The sequence below is a fragment of the Aspergillus melleus genome, assembly GCF_016097325.1.
Source record: "Aspergillus melleus strain CBS 546.65 chromosome Unknown contig6, whole genome shotgun sequence".
NCBI classification, from domain to species: domain Eukaryota; kingdom Fungi; phylum Ascomycota; class Eurotiomycetes; order Eurotiales; family Aspergillaceae; genus Aspergillus; species Aspergillus melleus.
Genome location: NW_025763375.1, coordinates 1132414 through 1156747, shown reverse-complemented (window position 1 = coordinate 1156747; position 24334 = coordinate 1132414). Strand labels below are relative to the sequence as shown.

Here is a 24334-nt window from a genome sequence, read left to right as displayed (position 1 = left end):
GTCCGACTGTCTCCAACCCTACAATCCACAACCAATCTATAGGTTGCTCTAGGCGCTCATACATTCATATCATCAAATCCCACGCTTCAAGTTGGCAACATGACAACACTCAACTTGTCGTCGAATGGGCCCTCCATATCCAAGAGTTATCAAACTGTGGTCAACTCGTCTCTTCCAGCAAGTTCTCCGACATATAGCCAGTGGGCCGTATTTTCAGTCTCTACTCCCCTTATCAACGCCTTCCAGCCAGATGCGGGCAACAAAGAGAGTGTTCTAAAAGTTCAGAACTCTGGAGGTAAGTGCCGAATTCCCCCCCGTAACTCTAAGCAGCCTAATGCCGGAGATGAACAACTAATGTAATTATGTCAAGAGGGTGAATTGGTGGACCTCATCGATGAGTTTTCCGAGGGCAAGATCCAGTTCGCCTTTGCTAAGGTGACAGATCCCAATACGGGACTACCCAAGAACGTGCTTATTGCATGGTGTGGGGAGGGGGTCCCCGAGAGAACTAAAGGCTACTTCACAAGTCACCTCTCTGCAGTCTCAAAATTTCTACATGTAAGCTGTTCTAGTGTTGACATTTCGAATCTATCACCTTACTAACAGCGCGTCTCCCAGGGCTATCATGTCCAGATAACGGCGCGCTCGGATGCCGATTTGACCGTCGAAGGAATCGTTAAGAAAGTCAGCGATGCGTCGGGTGCCAAATACACCTCGGAGAATGATCAATCAATCTCTACCACTCCGAAACCACCGGTATCCACCAAGCCTGTCTTCACACCGTCTCGATCAGGTGGCACTGCCCTGAACAAGACACCAGCTGTCCCACTGCGTGGTCTGACAGACAGGATAAACTCAGATGATGGTTGGGGCCCTGATGCACCTCCGGTCACACGAACGCAACTCGAAAAGGTTCAACCAGCCTATAAGCCCACCAAAGTTAATATGGACGAGCTTAAATCAGAGAAAGAAGCTACTAGCGGAGGCGCCGGCCCCGCTACTGCCAACTCTAGCAACGTTGTCAAGGGCGGCTATCAGCCTGTGGGAAAAGTAGACATCGCGGCTATAAGGAGACAAGCCCGCGAGACCGGAAATCTCCAGGATGACCGTCCAGAGCCGGTCAAAGGCGCCTATGAGCCCGTTGGAAAGGTTGACATCGCTGCAATTCGTTCCAAGGCGCAAACCCCGAAAGAACACACTGTGGCGTCCGATAACAAATTCACTACACCATCGAATCCCCCTATTGTTACCCCCAAAGCACTCTCTGAACAAAATTCTGAGAGGCTTACCAGCTTGCCGAAGCCCAAGGTTTCAAACAAATTTGGGACCACACCAGCATTTACCGGAACGAGGCCACCTCTTCCCAATGATTCCATGTCAAAACCAACCTCGTCACCATTGCATGGAGCAAGCAGAACATTTGCCGACCAAGGAGGGAAAACCCCCGCCCAACTCTGGGCAGAAAAGAAGGCCAGAGAGCGTGGCGAGGATTCCGCCTACGAAACTCCTGTGAACAGAGAGACTGGTGGGAATGAGGAATGGAAAAGTTCCTCTAGCGTCAAGCCTTCTGATGCTGTCCAGACAATGCATGCCGGACAGACCGTCGGCAATAGTACCTCTCATGATGCTGCGGTGAACAGAGGCGACAGTTTTGAAACAGAACCTCGGTCTTTCCTGCAACAAGAAGATACTACTGCTGCTGCTGCTGCTTCTCACGTCGATACTGCCGTAGAGTCGGTGGAACAAGATCCTAGCCCCGTTCAAGAGGCAAAGCGTCCCATACCCGCTCCCGAACTGGTGTCCGAGCCTGTTCAGCAACAGGCACATAATCCCGACAATGATCAACTTGTTCCCGAGACACCTGAGCAAGCCAGTCCCCGCAGCCCATCCCCTCCGGCACGCGAAGCCTCGCCCATTCGTGTTGCTATGCCAGTTAGCAGAGAAGCGACCGAACCCCAGGCCGAACAAGGTGTCAATTCTTCCGTCAGTCAACCAGACGAGATACAGCATACCACCTCGAATCAATATGCTCCTGAGGATGATTTGCAAGATGTCGCCCAGGGAAGAAGCCAAGCACCTCCGGAGAACCTTCATCACAAAGAAGGCATCCAGGCCATTGCCCAGTACGATTATGACAAGGCAGAGGATAATGAGCTTGAACTTCGCGAGGGAGAACACGTTGTAGATATCGACATGGTTGATAAGGACTGGTGGCTGGGGTCTAATGTCCGCGGCGAAAGAGGTCTTTTCCCAAGCAATTACGTCGAAATTGTTGAGCATGGCCAGCAGAGCGACAACCCATCGGATGTCCAAGACATACATGGTGCAGATAAGTCGGTCTCAAATACTGATTCGACTGCGGCCGTGCCTTCCGTGGCCCATTCAACTCTTGCACCGAGTGCAGTGGCATTGTATGATTATGAGGCTGCAGAGGACAACGAACTTAGTTTCCCTGAAGGCGCTCAAATTACCAACATTGTAAGTTATATTCCGTTTCGCGTCCACATATTGAGTCCATTATTATCCATGGCCCCCCTTCTTGTCCGATTTGTTGTTCCAATTAACTGTTATTAATTATGGCTTTAGGAATTCCCGGATGACGATTGGTGGTTTGGTGAGTTCCACGGCAAAAAGGGACTTTTCCCTGCCAATTACGTTCAAATTGCGAAATGAGGTTGTGGGACTCGTCACATTGTAGTGTAGCTGTTGTCATTCACAAATACAGTTCACATCAAGATCAAATGGTTGGCATAGCTTGTTGGGCAGCGAGTGATGCCCGCTAAAGTCAAACCGATTTCTGTAATTAGACCATTTGCGTATACAATAGGAGCAGCCAGAAAATGAAGGGATGGACCGGAATCAGTCCGAAGAGAACAAGAAAATGAACACTAAATAGGGAGTAGGTAGGTAGGTAGTTTTCGAAGCAGGTTGGGTTATAATTCAACATTACTTCTGCAGGCCTGTACGTACATGTAAGTTGGTTTAAGTTAACTACCTGTAGTTAGGTCTGGTAGCAGTATGATTATGTAAGTGAACTACACGTGCCCGGAATGTCACATGATCTTCGGGATTCCATCTTTAACTCCAATCTGAAAAGACGCAAGGCGAGCACTAATGCATGGAACAACATTATTCATGCTACATGCAGGATAACCAAGGGTGTCTTCCAACCTGAAAACCATTTTCCCTTGCTTCCTACAAACATTCTTTCTTTTTCGCTTTCTTGCCGATCGAAACCAGCCCTATAATTCCACTATATATTCCCATAAACCCCGTTTATCTTCGCGAGCTTTAGATCCAACCATCATTTCTTGACCAATATGGCGTCATTGAGTGAGGATCTGCTCGTGACTGTCAACAAACTACAAGATCTTGTTTTCAATACGATTGGCAACGATTCTCTCGATTTACCTCAAATTGCAAGTCTTTTCCTGCGACGTCTAATGAAGAGTTCGGCCAGCTCATGCTAACTCACACTTCAGGTTGTGGTAGGCTCCCAATCATCTGGTAAATCGTCTGTGCTCGAGAACATTGTCGGAAGAGACTTCTTGCCGAGAGGGAGTGGTATTGTTACTAGACGGCCTTTGATCCTTCAACTCATAAATATCCCTAGCGAGCGCCATGACAAACCCGACAGCGATGAAATCCACGTGCCTCACACAGCTGCTAGTGTGGCTGGACAGCATGAGTGGGGAGAGTTTCATCATATTCCTGGTCGAAAGTTTGAAGACTTCGCTCTCGTGAAGCAAGAAATCGAAGCCGAGACAGCGCGGATAGCTGGAAGCAACAAAGGCATCAACAGACAGCCGATTAACCTGAAAATATTCTCGCCTCATGTGCTCAATCTTACTATGGTTGACCTGCCGGGACTAACGAAGGTTCCTATCGGGGATCAGCCGTCAGATATCGAGAAGCAGACCCGAGCCTTAATATTGGAATACATCGCAAAGCCAAACAGTATAATTCTAGCGGTTTCCCCGGCCAATGTTGACCTTGTGAACTCCGAAGCGCTCAAACTTGCCCGCCAGGTGGACCCCATGGGCCGGAGAACCATCGGGGTATTGACGAAGTTGGACTTGATGGACCATGGCACCAACGCTATGGATATCTTGTCTGGCCGTGTCTACCCTTTGAAACTTGGGTTCATCGGAGTCGTCAATCGATCACAGCAAGATATTCAATCCGGGAAGTCGCTGTCCGATGCGTTGCAAGCTGAGGTAGAATTCTTCCGACATCACCCTGCTTACCGGAATATGGCCAATCGGTGTGGGACACAGTACCTCGCGAAAACACTGAACACCACTTTGATGGCTCACATTCGTGATCGCTTGCCTGACATTAAAGCGCGTTTGAATACTCTCATGGGACAAACACAGCAGGAACTCGCCAGCTACGGTAATAAACAATTCAGCGGAAAGGAGCATCGTGGGTCCCTGATACTACAATTGATGACTCGTTTCGCCTCATCCTTCATATCTTCAATTGACGGGACTTCCTCTGAGATTTCTACGAAGGAACTTTGCGGAGGGGCCAGAATCTACTACATCTTTAATTCGGTATTTGGCAATTCACTTGAAACGATCGACCCAATCCACAATCTATCCGTGCCCGATATCAGAACCGCAATCCGAAATTCAACTGGACCTAGACCCAGTTTGTTTGTCCCAGAGCTTGCGTTCGATTTGCTCGTGAAGCCCCAAATCAAAATGCTGGAAGCCCCTAGTCAGCGGTGTGTGGAGCTTGTCTACGAGGAGCTCATCAAGATTTGTCATACCTGTGGCTCACAGGAACTTCTACGATTCCCTCGCCTTCAAGGAAAACTCATCGAAGTTGTTTCTGATCTTCTCCGTGAACGCCTAGGGCCCTGCTCAGCATACGTGGAATCTCTGATATCCATTCAAAGGGCCTACATCAACACGAACCATCCGAACTTTCTTGGAGCCGCAGCAGCGATGTCTTCCATAATCCAAAACAAACAGGAAGAGGAACGTAGGGCTGCATTGGCCGAGGATAGAAAGAAAAGGGAGAAACGGCGGTTGAAGGAACTAGGAGGTCTTAATGGCGGTTCATCCGCATCGCCGGAGGATGAAGAGCAGCAACAGGTTGATGGGAAAATGCAAAGTGTCCCATCCAAAAACCAGTCCTCAAGAGGGACAAGAAGCCAATCTCCTCATCTGAACAAGCCACATGAAAGTGGTATTGCCGCAACCTTGAATGGTGTACACTCGAGCCCTCACGCCGTTTTTGGAGCTACTAACTCGACTCGTGATTCCTTCCTCAATTACTTCTTTGGCAAGGATGGCACACAGTCTCCTAGTGCGATTTCTCAGCCCCCGACCCATAGCAAGCAACATCACCATCAAACGGACTCCAGCCACATCCAAAACATCCGACGTACCGAAATACGCTCCCCAGTTATGCCTCCAGAAGATTTTGCACCTCTACCGGAATACGGTGGTGAACCTCACTCGCTGGTAAGATACAACTATCGCCAACTGTTTTGTATGTCATGATGGCTAACCAATTATTTCTTGGAAAGGAGAATTCCGAGCCGGCTCTTTCTGATCGCGAACTCTTGGAGACTGAATTGATCCGCCGGCTGATATCTTCGTATTTCAACATCGTAAGAGAAACGATTGCCGACCAGGTCCCAAAAGCTATCATGCATCTTCTTGTCAATCATAGCAAGGATGTAGTGCAAAACAGGCTAGTGAGTGAACTTTACAAGGAAGATCTGTTTGGAGAATTGCTTTACGAGGATGACGGTATCAAAGCGGAAAGGGAGAAGTGCGAAAAGCTTTTGGACACCTACAAGGAAGCAGCCAGAATAGTGGGTGAAGTCTTGTAGTTCTACAAGCCGCGCCAGACCGGTTAGGCCCTCAATGAAGGTATCACCATTTATATGGACCCATGGGTACCCCTGTAACTATACTAGAACATCATCTATTTGCGAAGGATGTGAATCAGATAGCTTTATGTATCAATATAAGCTGCCAGGCGAAATTCGAGGATCTTTTCTAGTAAAGGTAGCTGGATGGCGATTTGTTGTAGCGTGGTCCCAAAGGACCAGGACAGCTCTTTGTTGAATATGCTCGCTGAAATCGCGACCAAGACTCATAATTAGCCCTTGTATATGACGAGCTCGACGGCTAAGCCTGGCGCTCACCAAGGCCGAATACAAAGACCGGGAAGATTGTTATATGAGCCGAGATTCAGAACAATGCTAATTATTTTTGATGTTTCTCAGCCGCGCACCCTCGAAGCCATACAATGCGCCCCCTGAGAAGACAAGAAGGCCACCGATGAGCACACCCAACGCAAGCTCATTGCCAAACAGATAGATTGACAATACAAGCGAGAGCAATTTTCGAATGTTCAGTACTATAGTAACAGTTAAGGAAGACGATTTTGCCGAGAGGTAATGAACCCCACGAATGCAAAGATATTGCGTCAATGCATTCATCAGGAGGTAGACCATCCGTATTGGAACCAAAGCCAAGAATGGAATTAGGTGAGAGTCTCTAAGAGCCCCTAGAAAGGGTCCTGCGCTGGTTCCGAAAGGCAATGTTGTAGCAGCAAGATTTCCGACTTTGTAGAGGGTGGAATTTGAAGGGCCACCCTCTGCCATAAACGTGGTCGCTCTGGAAAGCAACGGGGGTGATAAGAAGAGGGCATGCCATTGACTCAGCAGATGCGAATATGTTGGTATGAAAAGTGGCAACGAAAGCGTATGCGAGTAAAATAGAGCCTCTTTCCAATGGCTCCTACCGTAACTTTCGTACAAACGGTCTGCATAAATCCCCTGGAAAGCAGAGAGGATCATTGCAAGAGCAAGGATGGTGAAACCGATCAAGGTTCTAGTGAACTTGACGTCACTGTCTTCGTTTCCGATCCCAATAGACTGGCCCTTAGCATGAGCATCTGCTAATGCTGCAGTGACAACGCCCAGAGTAAGCATCACCACGGATATGACTTGGCCCTGTGAATATCGTTTGGAATTGAAGAGATAACCAACAATCATAGATGCAACCGGCCCCCCAGATCTGAGTATTATATGCAATGGCACGGAGATTTTGTAAGCAAAGGCCCAATTGTTGAGAAGATTCACGGTCACAAAGAAGGCCGTATATATAAACCACGACCTCAAGGGGATAGCCCTCGGACCAAGAAATAAGGATCGGGGCCCAGCAGATAGCGACATAAAACTAGGCAAGGTAAACAGTGCAGTCAGTATAAACTGAGCAAAAGTTATTAAAGGACCTTCAAACAAAAGAAGTCAACCGTCAAGATAGTATCGAATCTAAAGGGGTTGAGACTGTGTATACCTGACGAAGGCTGATCTCTAGAAACACATTAGTAAGTTAATAACGGTGGTGCGCGTTGAGTTGCAAATATAACTCACTTGACAATGGCCTCCAGGGCAAATACCTGATTTAGGTCATTAGCATCCTACTACTGTTTGACTACTTCATGTACACAAGTGGAACCCACGTTAGCACAGCAGCCGCCGAATATCAGAGAAACCATGAGAACTATATTCGTCCAGTCGGGGAAGTTCACAAGTGTTATAGCGCTTATGATACCGCCCAAGCTTGGCCTGGCTTCTCTTCGGCCCTCATTTTTATCTCTTGAATCTTCAATCTCACTGGAAAGCTCCTCTGCTGCCCGGAACTTGGCGGAGACAGCATCTCTATTGCCAGTCCTGCCGTTGGAGTTGTCGACCCTCTGTCTCCGTGTGATGCGATTGCCCGCCGACATGGTTTTCGGATGGTTGCCAAAACTGGGAAAGAGAAGCGGGATGTTGCAAATAGACGAGGACCGGCAACCCTGGGAGAGAATGGGAACCAGGAGACTCTCGGGGGCAGATGTACTGTACAAAAGAGAGATATTGGAAGAGTGGACAGAACTGGAGAGGTAGGATGTTACGGGGACGGAGCACGGCGTAGGAGGCCCCGTCCGCTACGGTAGGTGGTATGTACCGTACATACATACAGTACGCTATCTTACATCTGTTCATATTGTGTATTTCTGTTACTTCGATACATGGGTGTACATAGATTAATCATCAACTATGTCCTCGTCGCTCAATAAAAGGCCACCCTCCTCATCCTCATGTGAGAGCATTGTTGACGTACGAGGATTGGGAATACCGCCTCGATCATCCGGAGCCCCATACCCTGAATTCCCTCCTGACAATTCAACAAGCTTTTTAAACTCTGGCAAGTATTGCTTGTTCCGAGGCATTCTGGCCATATATGGCAGCTGGTAAAGTATCATGTCACTACGTGACACCATGGTCACGACGGGTCGTTGTGCACTATCTCCATCGTGCTTTCCCAGGCCAGGAGAAATGTGTAACCCCCCCAGACGCCCTGATGTTGATTGAGTGGACTGATGAAGCACTTTGTTCAGCCACAAGTTCAAAAGACTTTCCACTTCCTCTGTGTCGTATGATAGGCGCAATGATGCCGGGAACGACAGTTTATGCGCCTCATTTGCTCGACCATCCGTTGTCGCCTGTCGCTTTACGGGGTAAGGAAGTGAGTATAAAAGACCCCGAGTAGCAACCTGGTAACTGATATCCTGCTGTCGAATCACATCGGTACTGGCATTGCCGCCGCTGATACCAGTCCTAGACCCCGCCCATGATTTGCGAGTACGATCAGGGTTAAAGCACAGAGCATCACTATCAGACAAGGCTTCTATGCACCCACCAAGGCATTCCGTAAAAGTAGAGCCGTTACAAGACGGAACATAGTTTTCATGAAGGGCATAAATGAACGTTTGGACATCGGTTCCCGTCGCATCAACGAGTTCATTGACAGAAACTTGAGGTACCTTTGCCCGGTCATGGCGGCTGAGACAGTCGGGGGTTGCAGCCAGACTGCCAGCGTCTGCTGCAATGTTTTTGTCCTCTCGTTTATTGTATACAATCTTTCCAACGGCATGGAACATGCCTAGACTGGCTTCTCTATGGGTAACCAAATTCAAGGTTTCTTTTTCGGTGGGCGTCAATCCTCCCGAGTCCTGAGGTTTCTTTGAAGCCCTCGAGGTTCTTTTTACCGATTCCCCAATGCCTTCAGTCCTTCGACAAAGAAATTCCAAGGAAGAGATAGCACTTCGAATGTCTCCAACCCTGGAGATATTGTGTAGCATGGCTGCCCTTGGAAATCGAAAATTTTTGGAGTGGCGAGACTGCTTCAGCAAAACGTCCTTGAGAGCCTTGTGCATGATTGTGGGAGCAATACTGTTGAAGTCGATAATAGTCGTGTGGTTATGGTTGCAAACCTCAGGCCCGAGTAAACGATTGACCGTGAGAGTTTCAGACGAGAAATTCAGAAGCGCCTCCGATACAATGATCACTATTGGAGGGACCTCGTTGTAGTTTGGCCCCCGGCCATGAGGTTTCAATGTTGATGGTACTGCCATAGCAAGGTAACGGTGGAGCGAAAGTCTAAAAGCAGCAAGAGAGGAAGACCATGTATTTGAAAGAGTAGGGAATTCCTCTATGAGAACAAGGCGTCGAGGACGGCGACCGGGGTCAGCGCCCGCTCCAGCTTGAGGAACACCCCTATCTTCACTCAGATCGAGTCCTTTGAAGTCATGACAACGCCCAAGAAAATCATCGAATTGGGAGGAAACTGACACGGATCCCCTAGACGGAGATTGAGAGACCAGGGGATTCTTCCATTCTAGTATGTCAAAATTCAACGTTTTTGATAGTAATGATATTGTCGTAGTTTTACCGCTGCCTGCAGGGCCCCGGAGAACAAGAAGCCTCTTGTTTCATTAATGAGGATCGTATGGTCCGACTTGGGGAAAGGCGTCGGAAGAATTCAAATAAAGACACAGGTGGAGCAGCAAGTAAGACGTACACTTCTATCAGTCCCCATAAAAGAAGCTTCCAGCCAATGCCGCACATCGGACACTTTCTTCTTGTGGACGGCTAGTTCCTCTAGATTGTGCGGTTGGAATCGCTGCGCCCAAGGTATACTACCATTGCCGCGGTTATCGAAGAGTGCAATATTATCCCTATCGGTAGGCTCGGGTGGCAGAATGAAGCGTTTCGAGGGGGCCGTGGATCTCTCCGAACGGCTTCTATTTGGGATCGACGTGACATTTGAGGTCTCACTGTGATGGAATGGCTTCGACTTGGACTTCTTGTCCGCGAGATTCTGGCCGGAGAAATGCTTAGTGAATAATTCTTCGCAGGAGTCATAATCATCGACTATGTCCTCATCAACACTGCCGCCAGATTTAGCGGAGGTTGATTCAGGCACCCGAAAAGATCGCTCTGCATTAGGAGCAGTTTCTCGGGATCTGCGAGTTAATTGATTAGCTGTAGAGGGCGCTTGCGTTCCCCCTTCATCCACCGAAGAATGGGCAGAAGAGGCAGTGGCATCCTCGCTGGCTACTGCTGAGCAAGGGCCAATTTGAGGTGACGAAGGCAAGTTTGAGTGCGATGGAGCACGGCCGTGTTTATATTCCAAAGACGAGTTAGGTTCTATTGGCCGCTGAAAGCCAGTCTTGTCATGTTCAACTTGGGCTTTATCGGTACCTGCTGAATTGCTTGTTAGTGTGCGCTGCCGTTTTGTCACGCGGGAGGCCATAATCAGTAAGAGAAACCACCAGGGAAAACTGCTTGCATTGTCGAGGATAGCAGCGCGTGTAGCATAGCCTGGAGGTGTATTGTGCCGATAGTAAATGGTACAGAATAGTAGGTATGTAGATAAATACTAGGAAGGGAGTCGAGGTAGTCGAGGTAGATCGGTCGGAGTCTCGGAGGTAACTACGGAGCGGAAAATGGCCGAATACAGGCTACATACGGTAACTATGTATGTACTCATACGAATTACCTCAGATCCATGGATGTATGTACAGTCACCTACAGTAAGTCACAAGCCACCCCACATGAATATTGAAAATTGTCAAATTTCATAATCATTTAAACAACCATATCTCTACCAAAATTACATATTTTCACATGATTTCAACTGCATATTAATCGCAAATCATTGCTATGTAATCTTTCTAATATTTTATATAATTATCACGCATTTTAATGCATTCGAAACACTTGTGATATATTGATTCGAATAAATGTTGAATTTTATTTTATGAAATTTTGTTTCATTTTTTTCCGATAATTTTGCATAATTTTTTAATAAAATGAATTTTATGATAATATTTAAATATATGTAATTTTACAATATATTATAATTTTTAATAAAATTGAGATCGAACAATAAAATAGATTATTGTATTTATTGCATTTTTATAAATTTTTTGTAATTTTTAACAACGATCGTTGTGTAATATTTAATATTATTTTTTTATTAAATTGCATTTTTATAAAATTTAATAATTGTTTTACAATAAAAATATGCAAGTTCATTTATAATCTTGTTGTGATAATAAAAATGTTTTATATGATGATTTGTAACAAAATTTTTAATTTAAATTTTTTTTGTATGAAATGCAATTTCAAACATTAATTGTTGATTTTTTAGATTTGAATATAAATTTAAAATAATAAAATTTAAAAATTGCATTTTTTTATAATATATTTAAAAAAATGAAATATCAATTTTGAATTCAAAATTTGTTTTATTTGAAAAAATCGCACATATTGTCACCGGAAGCCTTTGGAACGGCGATGTCGAAGTCTCCGAGGCCTTTGCGGTTTGGTCAAATGGTTCAAATAATGAAATCAGCAGTTGCACATCTTTTTTATATAGTGATTTGATCGATTGATCGTTCAAAAAATCAAGCGATTAATTTTTTTTAATTAATGAATGTTTTTTTTGTTGTATTTGTATTTATTTTTACATTTAGATTGTAATGTATTAAAGATTATTTTGATGTATTTGATATTTTTAATTAAAAAATTAAATGTTTGAATAAAAATTTATTTTTTTGCAGAATTTTTTTTATAAGTTTTAATTACTATTTTTTATATTTCAAAGTGTTATTAAACAAATAAATACACGATAAATAAAGACATTCTATATGTTAAAATTTTTTATTTAATTTATAATTGAATTTCTTTTTTTTATATTGATAATAATTAATGTCATTTATTTGATTGATTTTTAAATTAAATTGATAAATTAAGATGATTTTTTTAAAATTCAAAAATATTTAATTGAGTTTTGAGATTTTGTTAAAATAATTATAAAATTTAATGTGATTCAAACATTATAAATTATAATTATTTATTTATTTGAAAAAATAGATAAAAAAACAATAAAAAAAGATTTTAGAATAAAAAAATCAATTATATACATAAACAAAGATTTTCATTAATATATGATTTTTATTTAAAATTTCAAATATTATTTTTAAAATAAATCTCGTACATTTTAAAATAAAAAAATCAAAGTCTTATATGCGAAAACATGTTTTGAAAAAACATATAAAATGTGTGATATTTATTATATTTATCAAACATTTTAAATGTCATTTTTAAAAATTTCAAAATTTTTTTATTTGATTATATAAAAAAAGAAACAATCGAAATCAATTTATTATTAATGAATTTATAAATTTTTAATAATAATTTAAACAAATAAAATAAACAATGTTCAATTGAATAATGTTGTTCATTATTTTGATTAACAAAGATATCAATTAGTTTTATATTAATTATTATTTTAAAATATTAAAATCGAATTTGCGATAACAGATTGAATGAATTTTTGAATTTATGATAAATAAATGTTTTAAACATTTTGTAAAAATTGAAATTTTTGTGAATCGTTACAAACAATTTATAATGAATGAAAAATTTTTATATTTGTATTTATAGATTTATAAATTACAAAATTTGCAAAACAATTATTGTTTAAGATTTGAACAATAATTTTGACAAAATTTATTTTTGTAGTTTTTTGAAAATAAATTATTAACAAAATGAAATGATTTTGATTAATTAAAACAATTATTAAAAAGATTTCGGATTTAAATAAAATGATAATGTTTAAAAAATAAAAAACATTATTTTGTATACGAAAAGATGGAATATTCAAAAAATAATTATTTTTAAAAAAATCAAAAACAAAATCTCTTTTTTTACACAATAAAAATTACAAATATATGATAAATATTAAATAAAAAGATTAATTTTGAATAATAAAAAAATATATTTTTAAATTCATACGCGATTTAATTTAACATTATTTTATAATATTTATTAATTATAACAAAAATATAATTGTAAAAAGTTTATAATTGAATGTTTATATATATATTATTAAATATAAAAACAAACGATGATTTTATATTGTTGCGATTTTTGAAAAAATTAAATTATAATTTTGCAAAAAATAAAATATTATTATTAACTTGTTTTATTAATGATCAAATAGTATTATAATATGTATTTTCACATTATTAATATTATTAATTTCGATATAATATTCAATTGTAATTAATTAAAATTAACAAATTCGGATTTTTATATAATTTCTAACACATAACAATATTGTGATAAACAGATTGTGATATGAATTGTGAATTAATGACAGTTTGCAAAAAAAAATAAATAATAAAAAAACAAATATAATAATTGTTGTTTTCACAATAAAAAAAATTCAATTTTTTTTACACGATATTCACAATATGCAAAAATTTTTTTATAAGAAGAAATAAAATTTATGTTTACAAATAAAATAACACATTTTATTATATTGAAATTCCACAAAAAATTGTTATATAAATTATTATATAAAATATTTTTAATAAAATTGAAATTTTTCAAAAAATATTTGAACGAGATAATCAAAAAAATTAAATTTAATTTTTTTTAAAATCAATAATAACATCAATACTGTATGTGAAGAAAACGAATAAAAATTTATATTTTTATATGAATTATCAAAAATTCAATATTATTATAATAAAAAATTGATATTTTTTATTACAAATTAACAGAATTATAAATTAATTAAAAACCATCAAATTTAATTTGAAAAATGTATATTATCGCATTCATATTTAAAAAAAAAATGAAAAATCGCTTTTCAAATGCGTTATAATCAATATAAATAAATTGTGATATTATTTAAATTTTATAACATATTGTTAATATTTTAAACATATATCAGTAAAATCTTACAAAATATTTTTGACAATTATTATGTTGTTTATTTGAATAATATTTTCATTTATTTATAAATTAAAAAAAACTTGTTAAACATGTCAACAAAATGTTGACACGATTAAAATAATATAATTTTTTATTAAAATATCAAAATGTACATTTTATTTAAAAAAAATATATTTTTTTGATTTTATTGTGAAATAAAAAAAATTTATTTAAATTTGATATGATTGAAAATTATTGTTAATTGATTTGTATTGTGTTTTATATATAATATTCAAATTTTTCAAGATTTATTAAATTTTTTAAACATTTAACTCATCAATATGCAAAAATCACAGCATTTTTTATAAATTTGTTAAAAAAAAGAAACAAAATGGATTTTTTAAAATAATTTTATAAACAGAGAAAGTGTTTAAAAAATTATAAAAGATTTTTATGAAATTGTTTGTTTTAAATCATTATAATTTTAATAAATCAATTTTTTGATCATTAATATATCAAAATATACGATTATAAGCATTATTTTTTCATTTGTGATAAGATTAGAGTTATTTTGATAAAAAATCATTTAAAAATTTATCACATTTTTTTAAGAAATTAAGAGATATCGAGTTAAAATGAAAAATATATAATCAAAAATTATTAATTATTATAAAAAATTTTAAAATTTTTTATTATTATTTCACAGAAATTTCAAAATTAATTTAAATACAAATAGATCACATGAATCTTTGATATTTTTTTATAATAAAAATTTTAAATGTTTGTTAAATTTATTGAACAAAATTATTAACAATTTATAATTTTATAATTAAATATAAGTTAGATTATTGAAATTTTATTGATGCATTGTTAAAATGATGAAATTACTGTTTGAATTTAAAATAAATAAAAGATTGAAATATTTAATATTTTAAAGAAATTGCAATTCAAAGACTCTGAAAAATTGTTTACCAAAAAAACAAATAATTCAATATTTTTGATTTTGCGAAATGATATTTGATTGATTTTAAAAAATAAAATTTTTCAAATCACAATTAATCAACAAAAAAATCTTTTATAAATAAAATTATTTGATGAAAAAATTCCTTATAAGATTTAAAAAAATGTGTGAAATAAAAATCAAGATAATGTTTTATAAATAAATTTGATTAATGCGCGAAAATATCAAAACATTATTTTTGATCGGATATTAGACAATTTTAAAAATATAATCATGTATATTTAATATGAAAATATTTATGTGAAATAAAAAATTAATTTGATTTTTAATACATTTGATCAAATGAAGAATTCTGAAAAAGATTGAAAAATTGATGAAGATAAATTTTTTCAATTTGAAAAAATTGTGTATATTTTTAAAGATGTTACGATATAATAAAAAATATTAAAAATATTGTACAATAATTTTTTTGCGAAACATTTTAACAAAAATAAAATGTTGATTTTAATGTGATAACAATTTTATTAAGATTTATTTAATTATAATATGAATAAATATATTAAAAGAAATGTAATTTGTTAATTTATGAAAATTTTGTGATATCGAAAATATAAATAATTAAATCTTTTATTTGTGTTAAAAAAATTTCAATAAATCATGATTTTGAATTTTATTATAAATCCTTTATTGTTATTTTGAAGTGATTTTGTGCAAAATGTAATTTTAATTATGATAAATTGTTTTATAAAAATAATGTAATATATTTAATATAAAAAATAATAAATATCGAATAATTAATTAACATATTTATAAAAGAAATTGTTTGCAAATTTAAAATGTTTAAAATATTTTATTAATAATTGAAAATCTTTTTTTATTAATAAATATTAGAAAAAGTTTTGTCAAATCTTTTAAATTAAATATAAAATAAATATTGTTTTTTATTTTTAAGTTGACAATCAAACAAAATATTAAAATCAAATAACAAAAATGTATTTCCGATATTACATTATTTATTAATGAAATGATCGAACAAATTGATTGTTGTTAATAAAATTTATATATAACAATTTTTTACAAGCATTATTGAAGATAACATCAAATTATATATTAATAAAATATGATTTTACTGTTTTGTAATTTATAAATTTTAAAAATAACAGTAAACGCGAATCAATTTAATAATGTCAAAAAATTGATAATGTTAAAAAAAATTGAAGAAATATTTGCAATAAATAATAAATTTTCAAATATAGTATTATAATTGTCATTACAAATTGATCAAATTTTATGTTGATTAACAAATTTTTTTGAATAAAAAAATTTCAAAACATGATAATTTCTCAAAAAATTAAACAAGAAATTTGACAAATTGTTTGAAATAATTAAAATTGTAAAAAAATAAATATATTAATTATATATGTTAATTCTTTAAAAACAAATATATTTAATATTTTATGTTTTTTCAAAGCTGTAAAATCAATAAAATGATATAAAAAAGCTGATAATGCATGAAATTATTAAAATTAATGATTATAAAAAATAAAAAATAAAAAAAATCTTTGATCACAAAACACATTATAAGAAATTATATTATTTAATTAAATAATTAAAATATTCGAAATATAAAAATTTATAAAAATTGAAATTAAATTTTATAAATGTTTCAAAGTTTTTGCAAAAATTTAAAAATATAAAAAGTTATTGTTTTGCAATAAAAATCTAACAAAATTAAAAATGTTGTAAATGATATTTTTTTATAGATTTTTTTATCACAAACAATAAGATTATAAATCGATTTTAAAATAATAATATATTTTTTTTATTGTTCACGAGATTGGAATTTTAATAATATATTTAAAATTATAAATATATTAATAATTGAAACAAAAATTACATTGAAAATTTTTTCTAAATTAAAACAAAAAAATGAACAAATAAAAATACATTTCTAAAATAAATTAATATGATCAATTTTCTGTAAAAATGACATTTTTATTTTTTTTTAACAAAAACGCGAAATTTAATTTCAAACATTTTAAATTAATTAAATGAAACGTATTATAATTTTGTAATTTAATTATTCGAAACATTTTTTTATAATTGATAAATATTATTTTTATAATTTATAAATTTGTAAAAAATCTTTATAAATCTTTTTTAATTTTTTTGTTTGATATTCAAAATAATATTTCATTTTTTTATCAAAAATAATAAAAAAATAAAATATTTATTTTTTTTACAATATATGCAAACAATAAAATCATATTTGTGCATGTATAAAATTTCAGATTTTTTTTAAAACATTTTTAAACATTTACAATATCATTTTAAATTTTGCAAAAATAATTCAAAATTGAATGAAAAAAATGACATTGCAAAAAAATTAAAATTTTTTATGCAAAAAACAATTTTTTGAATAAAAAAATGTTTAAATCTTTTATTAAATTAAATTTGTGTTTTTTGATATCATTTTAATTCATAATTCTTTCGAATATTTTAAACAAAATTAAAAATTTCGTTTTTTAATGATAGAGAAGCTGTATTGAAATAATTTTGATTTTTATCAAAAAAATTGAAAAAAAAATTGTATTTTATTTAAAAACAAAAACGCAAATAAATATTTTATTAAGTATTTTTTTGTTCACGAAACATTATCAATGTTTTTTTGATAAACAAAAAAACAATTTATTATAATTTATTAAATAAATATCAAAATTTATTTTATAATATTTGACAAAATCGCTGGCGATATATCGAAAAAAATTTTAAAATAAAAAAAATATAATTTCGAATTTAAATTTAAAAATCAAAAATAACAATAATTTGTTTTTTAAAAAAGATTTTGTTGTTGTTATTTTTTTAATTTTTTAATTGAGGTTGATTCAATTTTTAAAAAATATTAAAATATTAAAACAAATTTTAAAAAAAATAATAAAAAAAATATTTATGAAAAATTTGACCGCCGTATTTTACGAAAAAAACCAAAAAATTTTATATTAAATATATTTTTTTTAAATAATTAATATCAAATTACACAAAATTTTTTTATATTAAAAATTTATAATTATAATGATTATCGACATTTTTATTTTAAAATATATTAATTTATATTGAATGAAAATTATTTTTGTTTTTTAAATAAAAAACAATGAATGAAAACAATTGAAAATAATTAAATCAAATTAAATTAATATAATATGTTCACACACGATTTAAAACATTATTTATAATCAAAATGATTTAATTCTAATTTTTTTTAATAAAAACAAAATAACACAAACAATACAAAATATAAAAATTTATATTATTATTGTTTTATTTATATTTATTATTATTGAACGATATAAAAATTTAGATTTTTTTGTTGTATTTTAACTTTTTTAAAATCATATTTTATGATTATTTCAAAAAATTTTTGAAATCTTATAAAATGTATAATAATTAAAATTGATTGAAATTTATAATTAAAAAAATTAATAAAACATTTTATATTTATATCAGAATATTAAAATGAATGTAATTGTTTAATTAACAATCAAAAATGATTATTTTGTTAAAAAAATGAATTTGTTATCAAAAATCTTCGAAATGACAATGCCAAAATCTTTGAAATTTTTATAATTTAATTAAATGATTCAAATAATGAAATCAATAATTATATATTTTTTTTATATAATGATTTAATTAATTAATCGTTCAAAAGATCAAGCGATTAATTCTTTTTAATTAATGAATATATTTTTTAATATATTTATATTTATTTTTATATTTAGATTGTGATATATCCAAAGTTGTTTTGATGTATCTGATATCTCTAATTAAGGAAATCAAGTGCCCGAATAAGAATCCACCCTTCTGCAGGGCTTCCCCTTACACATATTTAATTTTTTAAAATTTATTTTAAATGTTTTTTAATTCATTTCAAGCGAATTTTTTGTTGTTTTTTTGTAAGAAAAGGTTTATGATATAAATAAAATGTATAAATTTTGTTTTTTTTAAAATATAATCGTGTAATATTTGAATGAAAGTGATGGTCTGATTTGAAAAATGTTGACAAAAAAATGAAAATATTAAAATTTTTTTATAATATGTTGAATTAAATTTATTTTTATACATTTATTGAATTTTGTTAATTAATTTATATATTTTTTAAATTTTAAAATCTCTTCATTTTTATTTTGATGATCTCGAAAAATGTGGGTAATTGTGAATTTGAAAATTTTAATTTGTTGATTAATTTTATTTGCAAATAAATCCGATTGACGAAGTTGAAATAATAATTTGATTATATCAAACGAATATTCAGTTTTTAAAATCTTGTTTTTATTGGTCATTTGAAAGATAAAAAAGATGTGGTGGTTGAAATCGATGATTGAAATAAAGGTCTAAATTTGTTATGTGGTCAGGTGATCGAGGTGGCTCGTGACTTATTGTAGGTGACTGTACCTTATCTACAGAGTACCTTACTCCGTACGGTGCATTGCCCTTGATTCGGTTTCATGCCTTGGATGGAATATTCCCAGTTCCTATATGGATTCTAGACGTCCTAACCGTGCGATACTGAGATAATTAGAATTTAGCAGGCTCATGCCTGCCTGAGTGATATTCTGCCGCCTTGTCATAAATAAGAAAGGTGCGTTATATTACATATATGATAGACGAGCAAGTCCGTCCATGCGATTTGGACAGCAAACGGATACGAATTAGCTGCCCCCGAAAAGGTCATAGTAATAGTCGTCATCTAGACCTTCACGAGACGGAACGTTAGGAGCTTCGCCGGCAAATACGGCGTCGTCGAACCTGATATTCAATAGACGAATTTTTAGTCCATAATCACTCACTGACTTCACCAATTTGCCCGTTTCTGAGGTGATGGGCTGTTGGCCGAGAAGCATGAGCAAGCCATCGAGCCACTCAGACGCGATACTAGGGGACTGAGGACGCAGGCCCAGTAACACAACCTCGCCCTGTGTTGCTCTACTGGTGGAACGATCGTGGCTGCTTGTTTTCTTAGATTCGCCCGGCATTGAATGAGATTGCATATACCCATGAATGGTGATTTTCGTGGAAGGATGCTGCAACATGCTCTTTATAGTTGAAGATGACGAGTTGTTGGATGACGCTGACACGTTGGAGACCACTGAAGACACAACCGACAGATCGACTATTGGTAAGGACGAGTCGTTTGTTAGTAAGATGAACGAGGCAGCTAGAGTATCTATGCAAGGGGCCTTACTCTTCTCAGGCAGAGTATCAAGCTCTGGGTTGTTGTTTCCTCTCGAGTCGAAATCACCAAAATGTAAAAACCGCCGATTATGTGAGAGTTGAACGAATTTCCATGAGTGCTCTTTCGGCACACTTATGTCTGACTTGGAGGCCACCTCGTTCGGGAACCAATTGCCTTGTAACAGACACCGAATCCTTTGTTCTTTGATGAATTGCAGAACCTCATTGTGCAATTCCTCCCGCACCTGTCGTAGATGCTGGCCCCACGCGTCTTCATAAGTGAGCTCCAACAACTCCATCTGCAGCTCACGGAGACGATTATACTCAAAATCAGCAAGCTCCTCCTCAACATCCTGCACGTCTTTTGTTCGAGACGCCCCACCGACAGCAGATTCGACGAGAATACGAACAAGTTCGACGATTTTGTCATAGTCTTCGACCTCCGCTCCAGTGGCCTTCCATAATCGAAAAAATGCATGTACCCCCGCAACATGAAGTCGAGTCCAATGCAGCAGTAGAGGATTAAATAACTTGTCAAGGTTTGAGCGAGATTCCAAAATCAGATAGCTTTTGGCATCTTCTATATCGGATTTGTCCACTTCAAAATGCTCGTACAAGATGGAGGTGACAGATAAAGAAGCTCGAGCAATCGGACACCGTTCCTGATTTGGCTTGGTCGACTGCTCTAGGAGCATTTTCTGAAATTCATCCTGGTGGCTTCTAACGTAATCGGCGAGATCCATCATTCCTAAGAAGCCTGTTTTTTCGAACTGCGTGACCGGACTTTCCGACTCAAACCCAAGCCGTCTCCACTTGTCCGTGTTGTGCTTCTTGGACCGCCGCATGTCGACTACACCATCACCCCCTTTATCCAGGTTCCTCTCTGGCTGACTAGCCAGATGTATCCCCTTTAGCGCTCTCCTGTGTTCGGCATTCTCCATATCCAGAGGAATATCTCGCCACTTTCTCAGAAGGACTTTGGTGAGGGATTGAAACTCTATTAGAGGGTGGGCGTGATCTTGCAAACTTGTGCCTTGCATGAGCGCATAAACGGCCTTGATAACACCCAGATCTTGTAGTTTCTGTATAAACTTCGGCCACTGTAATTCTGAGTCGTTCGTAATGGAATCGCGCATGAGCGAGTTTATCAGTTGAAGCGCATTAGCACACAGGGCATGGTCCGCCGACGATAATCGACTGACAAGCATTTCCAGAAACTGCGGATAGGCGGCGATGGCAGGATTCAGAGCGTGAAAGCCAAAGGTGCCGCTTTGTGATAGGCGGCTTCCAGTATGAGGGTGTGAAACAATCGAAACCAGTATAGACATTGCGCCGCGCAGGATGTTAACGAGTGGGTGGGTTACGATGAGCTCGACGATCTAGAGACGATCAGGCATTTTGTCAGTACATGAGTATGCATAGGACAGATTGGACGACTGCTATTTATCTTAAAAACACATACCCTCTCGACTACCTCCTGATCTATGAAATCCCATCCTTTGTCGACCTCAAGCAGTCTAGCCAAGCTGGTTAGGCTATATGCCAGGGTATTTCCACTTGTATGTAAAGTGAGGAATCGTAGCTTGGCCAGCCCACCTTCCATGATAAAGACGTCTGCAAATGAAGGATCCCCAATAAGACTCTGCAATTTGAAGACGGCCATTTTCCGGACAGCGTCTTCGTCACTGCCAAGTCTTTCGACAATTTCAGAAATGTTGTCCATGATGAAAAATTTCGCACTTGCTATGTGAGCATTAACGATTTCTCAGAGCCTCTCATCTAGGCGAACGCCAATAAGTAAACGCTGTATGATGCAACTGCTGCGAAAATGTGGAAAGTCCAATGAATGTAATTGATCTAGCCAAAGATTTATTCAGCAAGAGATTGTGTGTGCATGTGAGTGTAAGTGTATTCCTAGGCGATGTGTACATACGATATACCCATGGCAGTAGGGATCAAGACACAGAAGTATGCAGCACTCTGGTAGGCACTTACGGAGTAGGTACGGAGAAGGTGGTGGCACAGGAGAGCAGCGCTTACTCCGTAACTTAGTGCGACCCCAATCCAAACGAACTCCGTGGCTGATTGCCAAGACCAGCATATGGAGCTCACAGCTGAGCGGGACCAGGGGAATTAAACTCCAACCTACTAGACCCTGGTCGGACTTAGCCTCTTCAACTGTCACGCCGCGGCTCAGCCAAGCACATGACCACTTAACTGCCTGTCTAAAAAAAAATCCTGTAAGAGAACATTCTAATAGAAAATCTTAGTTAGCAAATAAAAGTTTTCTATTGGCCATCGTCATGTTGCGGTTTGGTGGGATGCGGGTTTGGTCTGTTCAGCCAACCCTAGGGCTTCTGCAGTTAGGGTATGTATGGTCCACCCTAGGTCCCGGCCGCTTTAGAGTGGTCGGACTTGGCCATTTTCCTTCTTCTTCAACAACCATTACCATACCAACGAATCGATCGTTTATCAACGCTTTCTCCACGGCTGCTCCATATTGGTAGCATCTCCTTGTTTTCATCGAGATCTGGGTTCCTCCGATCATATTGAGCCTTTTTACGTGTCTTTACATTGTTTTAGGCGTTTTCTGTGTTTTTCTTACTGTCTTACGCGGGTTCCGCTGTGTCTGTCTGCCTTGTGTCGCTCCACCCCCCCACTATCAGCGAATCGGTGTTTTTCATCGTTTTTAGCTGCTTTTCATCATTCTTCATTGGTTTTTCACCGATTTTACCTCTCTAGAGTGTCTACTACGTGGCTAATGTTCTACAGCCTCTTTCTAGACCCCTGAGTGTTCCGGTTGCCTCTCGATTTTCGACAAGTCGCATTTTGTTGTGCGTTGTGCGGCTGCCTCGTTGCCTCGTTGCCTTGGTGCCTGGCTCGCTTCGCGTCGCGACTCCGATCGCGGCCCACGGTCGCGCTATCGAGACCTCACCACACCGCAACAACCCCGACACGACCTTGGCACTCTGTTTATTGCCTTGACTCCTCGCTGCCTTGTTGCCGTGCCGCCTTGCTGCCTCAGTCATCAACACCTTGACACCGCGCTGCCTCGATACCTTGCTGCCTTGGTGCCTCACCGCCTCGTTGTCGACTATTGTCTCTCAGAATTATCTCTCAGAACCTTGACGTTTCGTATTTTCGTTCGCAACGTTGCTATATCGCTGCCGTGTAATTTTATATCGGCTTCGAGGTATCTCTTTTGGGTCTGTTTTACATCTCTATATCTTTTCGTTTATTGCTGCAACCAGCAGCGAGGCGATTCTCTCACTTTCACCTCGTTCGATATAGTCGTGGAGCAGTGATTCTTTTACTTTGATCTTGTTCAACTCGATTGTAGAGCGTATTTTAACCAAAGAACCTCCGTGATCTCATCTATAACTTCTTGTCTCGCAGAGCTCGATCACTAGTTACACCAGTTCTATGAGCATTCAGTGTGTCTCTAGTCGCAGAGTCTCTCTATTGTGTTGACATCGTTTCTGCAGAGCCTTTTTATAGGACCAATTCTACTACGCCAAGGGCAACAGGAGCTTTTGAAAATCCTACCGAATCTCCAACTGCGATATGGTCGTCTCATATCAAGGACCTTTTCATGTTTATCAGTCCTTTCAAGGCTACCAATCGTTATAAAGAAAATAGCAATCGAGCAAACCTCTTACTGCGTCTCGCCGGGCTCCCCCTCAACAAGTCCATCTCCCGCATCGGACTCAGACATGTTTTCCTTCGACTTCACCGCCGAGATACCATCCGAAAAGCCTGGTCTGGTCGGGGGTGCGATCAAGGCTATCCAGTCTGCTGTTCGTCGAAATGTCGACAAGCCATATATTCTCATCGAGTATGTCAGCCCTGATATTGTTGAAAGACTGGTCGATTCGCCTCGCCTACGTGGCCTGAAGGCATCGAAACTGTTTTACGATGCAGATCTGCGGAAACTGATCATAAAACTCCCCTCTAATATACACGAAGCTGGCGTGGTCGTCTTTGAACGCATTATCTATGACTAACTGCGTATGTGTGGCGTCATGGAAGACGTGTTGGAACCTGGAGGCTCGGGGCGC

The 24334-nt window shown here is 36.4% G+C and overlaps 5 protein-coding genes across 6 annotated transcripts; 3 read left to right on the top strand and 2 right to left on the bottom strand.

The window, feature by feature from the left end:
- Window positions 1-99: 99 nt before the first annotated feature.
- On the top strand, window positions 100-2673 carry ABP1 (putative actin binding protein; the record flags this gene model as incomplete). Its single annotated transcript, XM_046091919.1, has 4 exons — window positions 100-295; window positions 371-558; window positions 619-2478; window positions 2587-2673. The coding sequence occupies 4 exons, from the start codon at window positions 100-102 to the stop codon at window positions 2671-2673; spliced, it is 2331 nt and encodes a 776-aa protein (XP_045947896.1).
- A 647-nt stretch (window positions 2674-3320) lies between these two features.
- DNM1 (dynamin-related GTPase DNM1) lies at window positions 3321-5848 on the top strand (the record flags this gene model as incomplete). Its single annotated transcript, XM_046091918.1, has 3 exons — window positions 3321-3419; window positions 3483-5474; window positions 5540-5848. The coding sequence occupies 3 exons, from the start codon at window positions 3321-3323 to the stop codon at window positions 5846-5848; spliced, it is 2400 nt and encodes a 799-aa protein (XP_045947895.1).
- A 1604-nt stretch (window positions 5849-7452) lies between these two features.
- On the bottom strand, window positions 7453-7758 carry LDX57_010171 (putative UPD-GlcNAc transporter (Mnn2-2); the record flags this gene model as incomplete). Its single annotated transcript, XM_046091917.1, has 1 exon — window positions 7453-7758. The coding sequence occupies one exon, from the start codon at window positions 7756-7758 to the stop codon at window positions 7453-7455; it is 306 nt and encodes a 101-aa protein (XP_045947894.1).
- Window positions 7759-19491: 11733 nt separating this feature from the next.
- LDX57_010170 lies at window positions 19492-22367 on the bottom strand. Of its 2 annotated transcripts, none has more exons than XM_046091916.1 (2): window positions 20287-22367; window positions 19492-20214 (listed from the first exon to the last, which is right to left on the bottom strand). In XM_046091916.1, exons 1-2 carry the CDS (start codon window positions 21602-21604, stop codon window positions 19754-19756), a joined length of 1779 nt encoding a protein of 592 aa, XP_045947893.1. In that variant the 5' UTR covers window positions 21605-22367; the 3' UTR covers window positions 19492-19753. The 2 variants fall into 2 exon arrangements, with proteins under 2 accessions (XP_045947893.1, XP_045947892.1); XM_046091915.1 differs by having other exon boundaries at window positions 19492-21655; window positions 21739-22367.
- A 1622-nt stretch (window positions 22368-23989) lies between these two features.
- Window positions 23990-24280, top strand: LDX57_010169 (uncharacterized protein; the record flags this gene model as incomplete). Its single annotated transcript, XM_046091914.1, has 1 exon — window positions 23990-24280. One exon carries the CDS (start codon window positions 23990-23992, stop codon window positions 24278-24280), a length of 291 nt encoding a protein of 96 aa, XP_045947891.1.
- Between the last annotated feature and the right edge of the window lie 54 nt (window positions 24281-24334).

Coding starts and splice junctions, on each gene's coding strand:
- LDX57_010170 (XM_046091915.1), bottom strand. CDS start 21,999: ATGGACAACATTTCTGAAATTGTCGAAAGACTTGGCAGTGACGAAGAC. Junction 21,656..21,738: donor ATCAGGAGGTAGTCGAGAGG/GTATGTGTTTTT, acceptor GATCGTCTCTAG/ATCGTCGAGCTCATCGTAAC.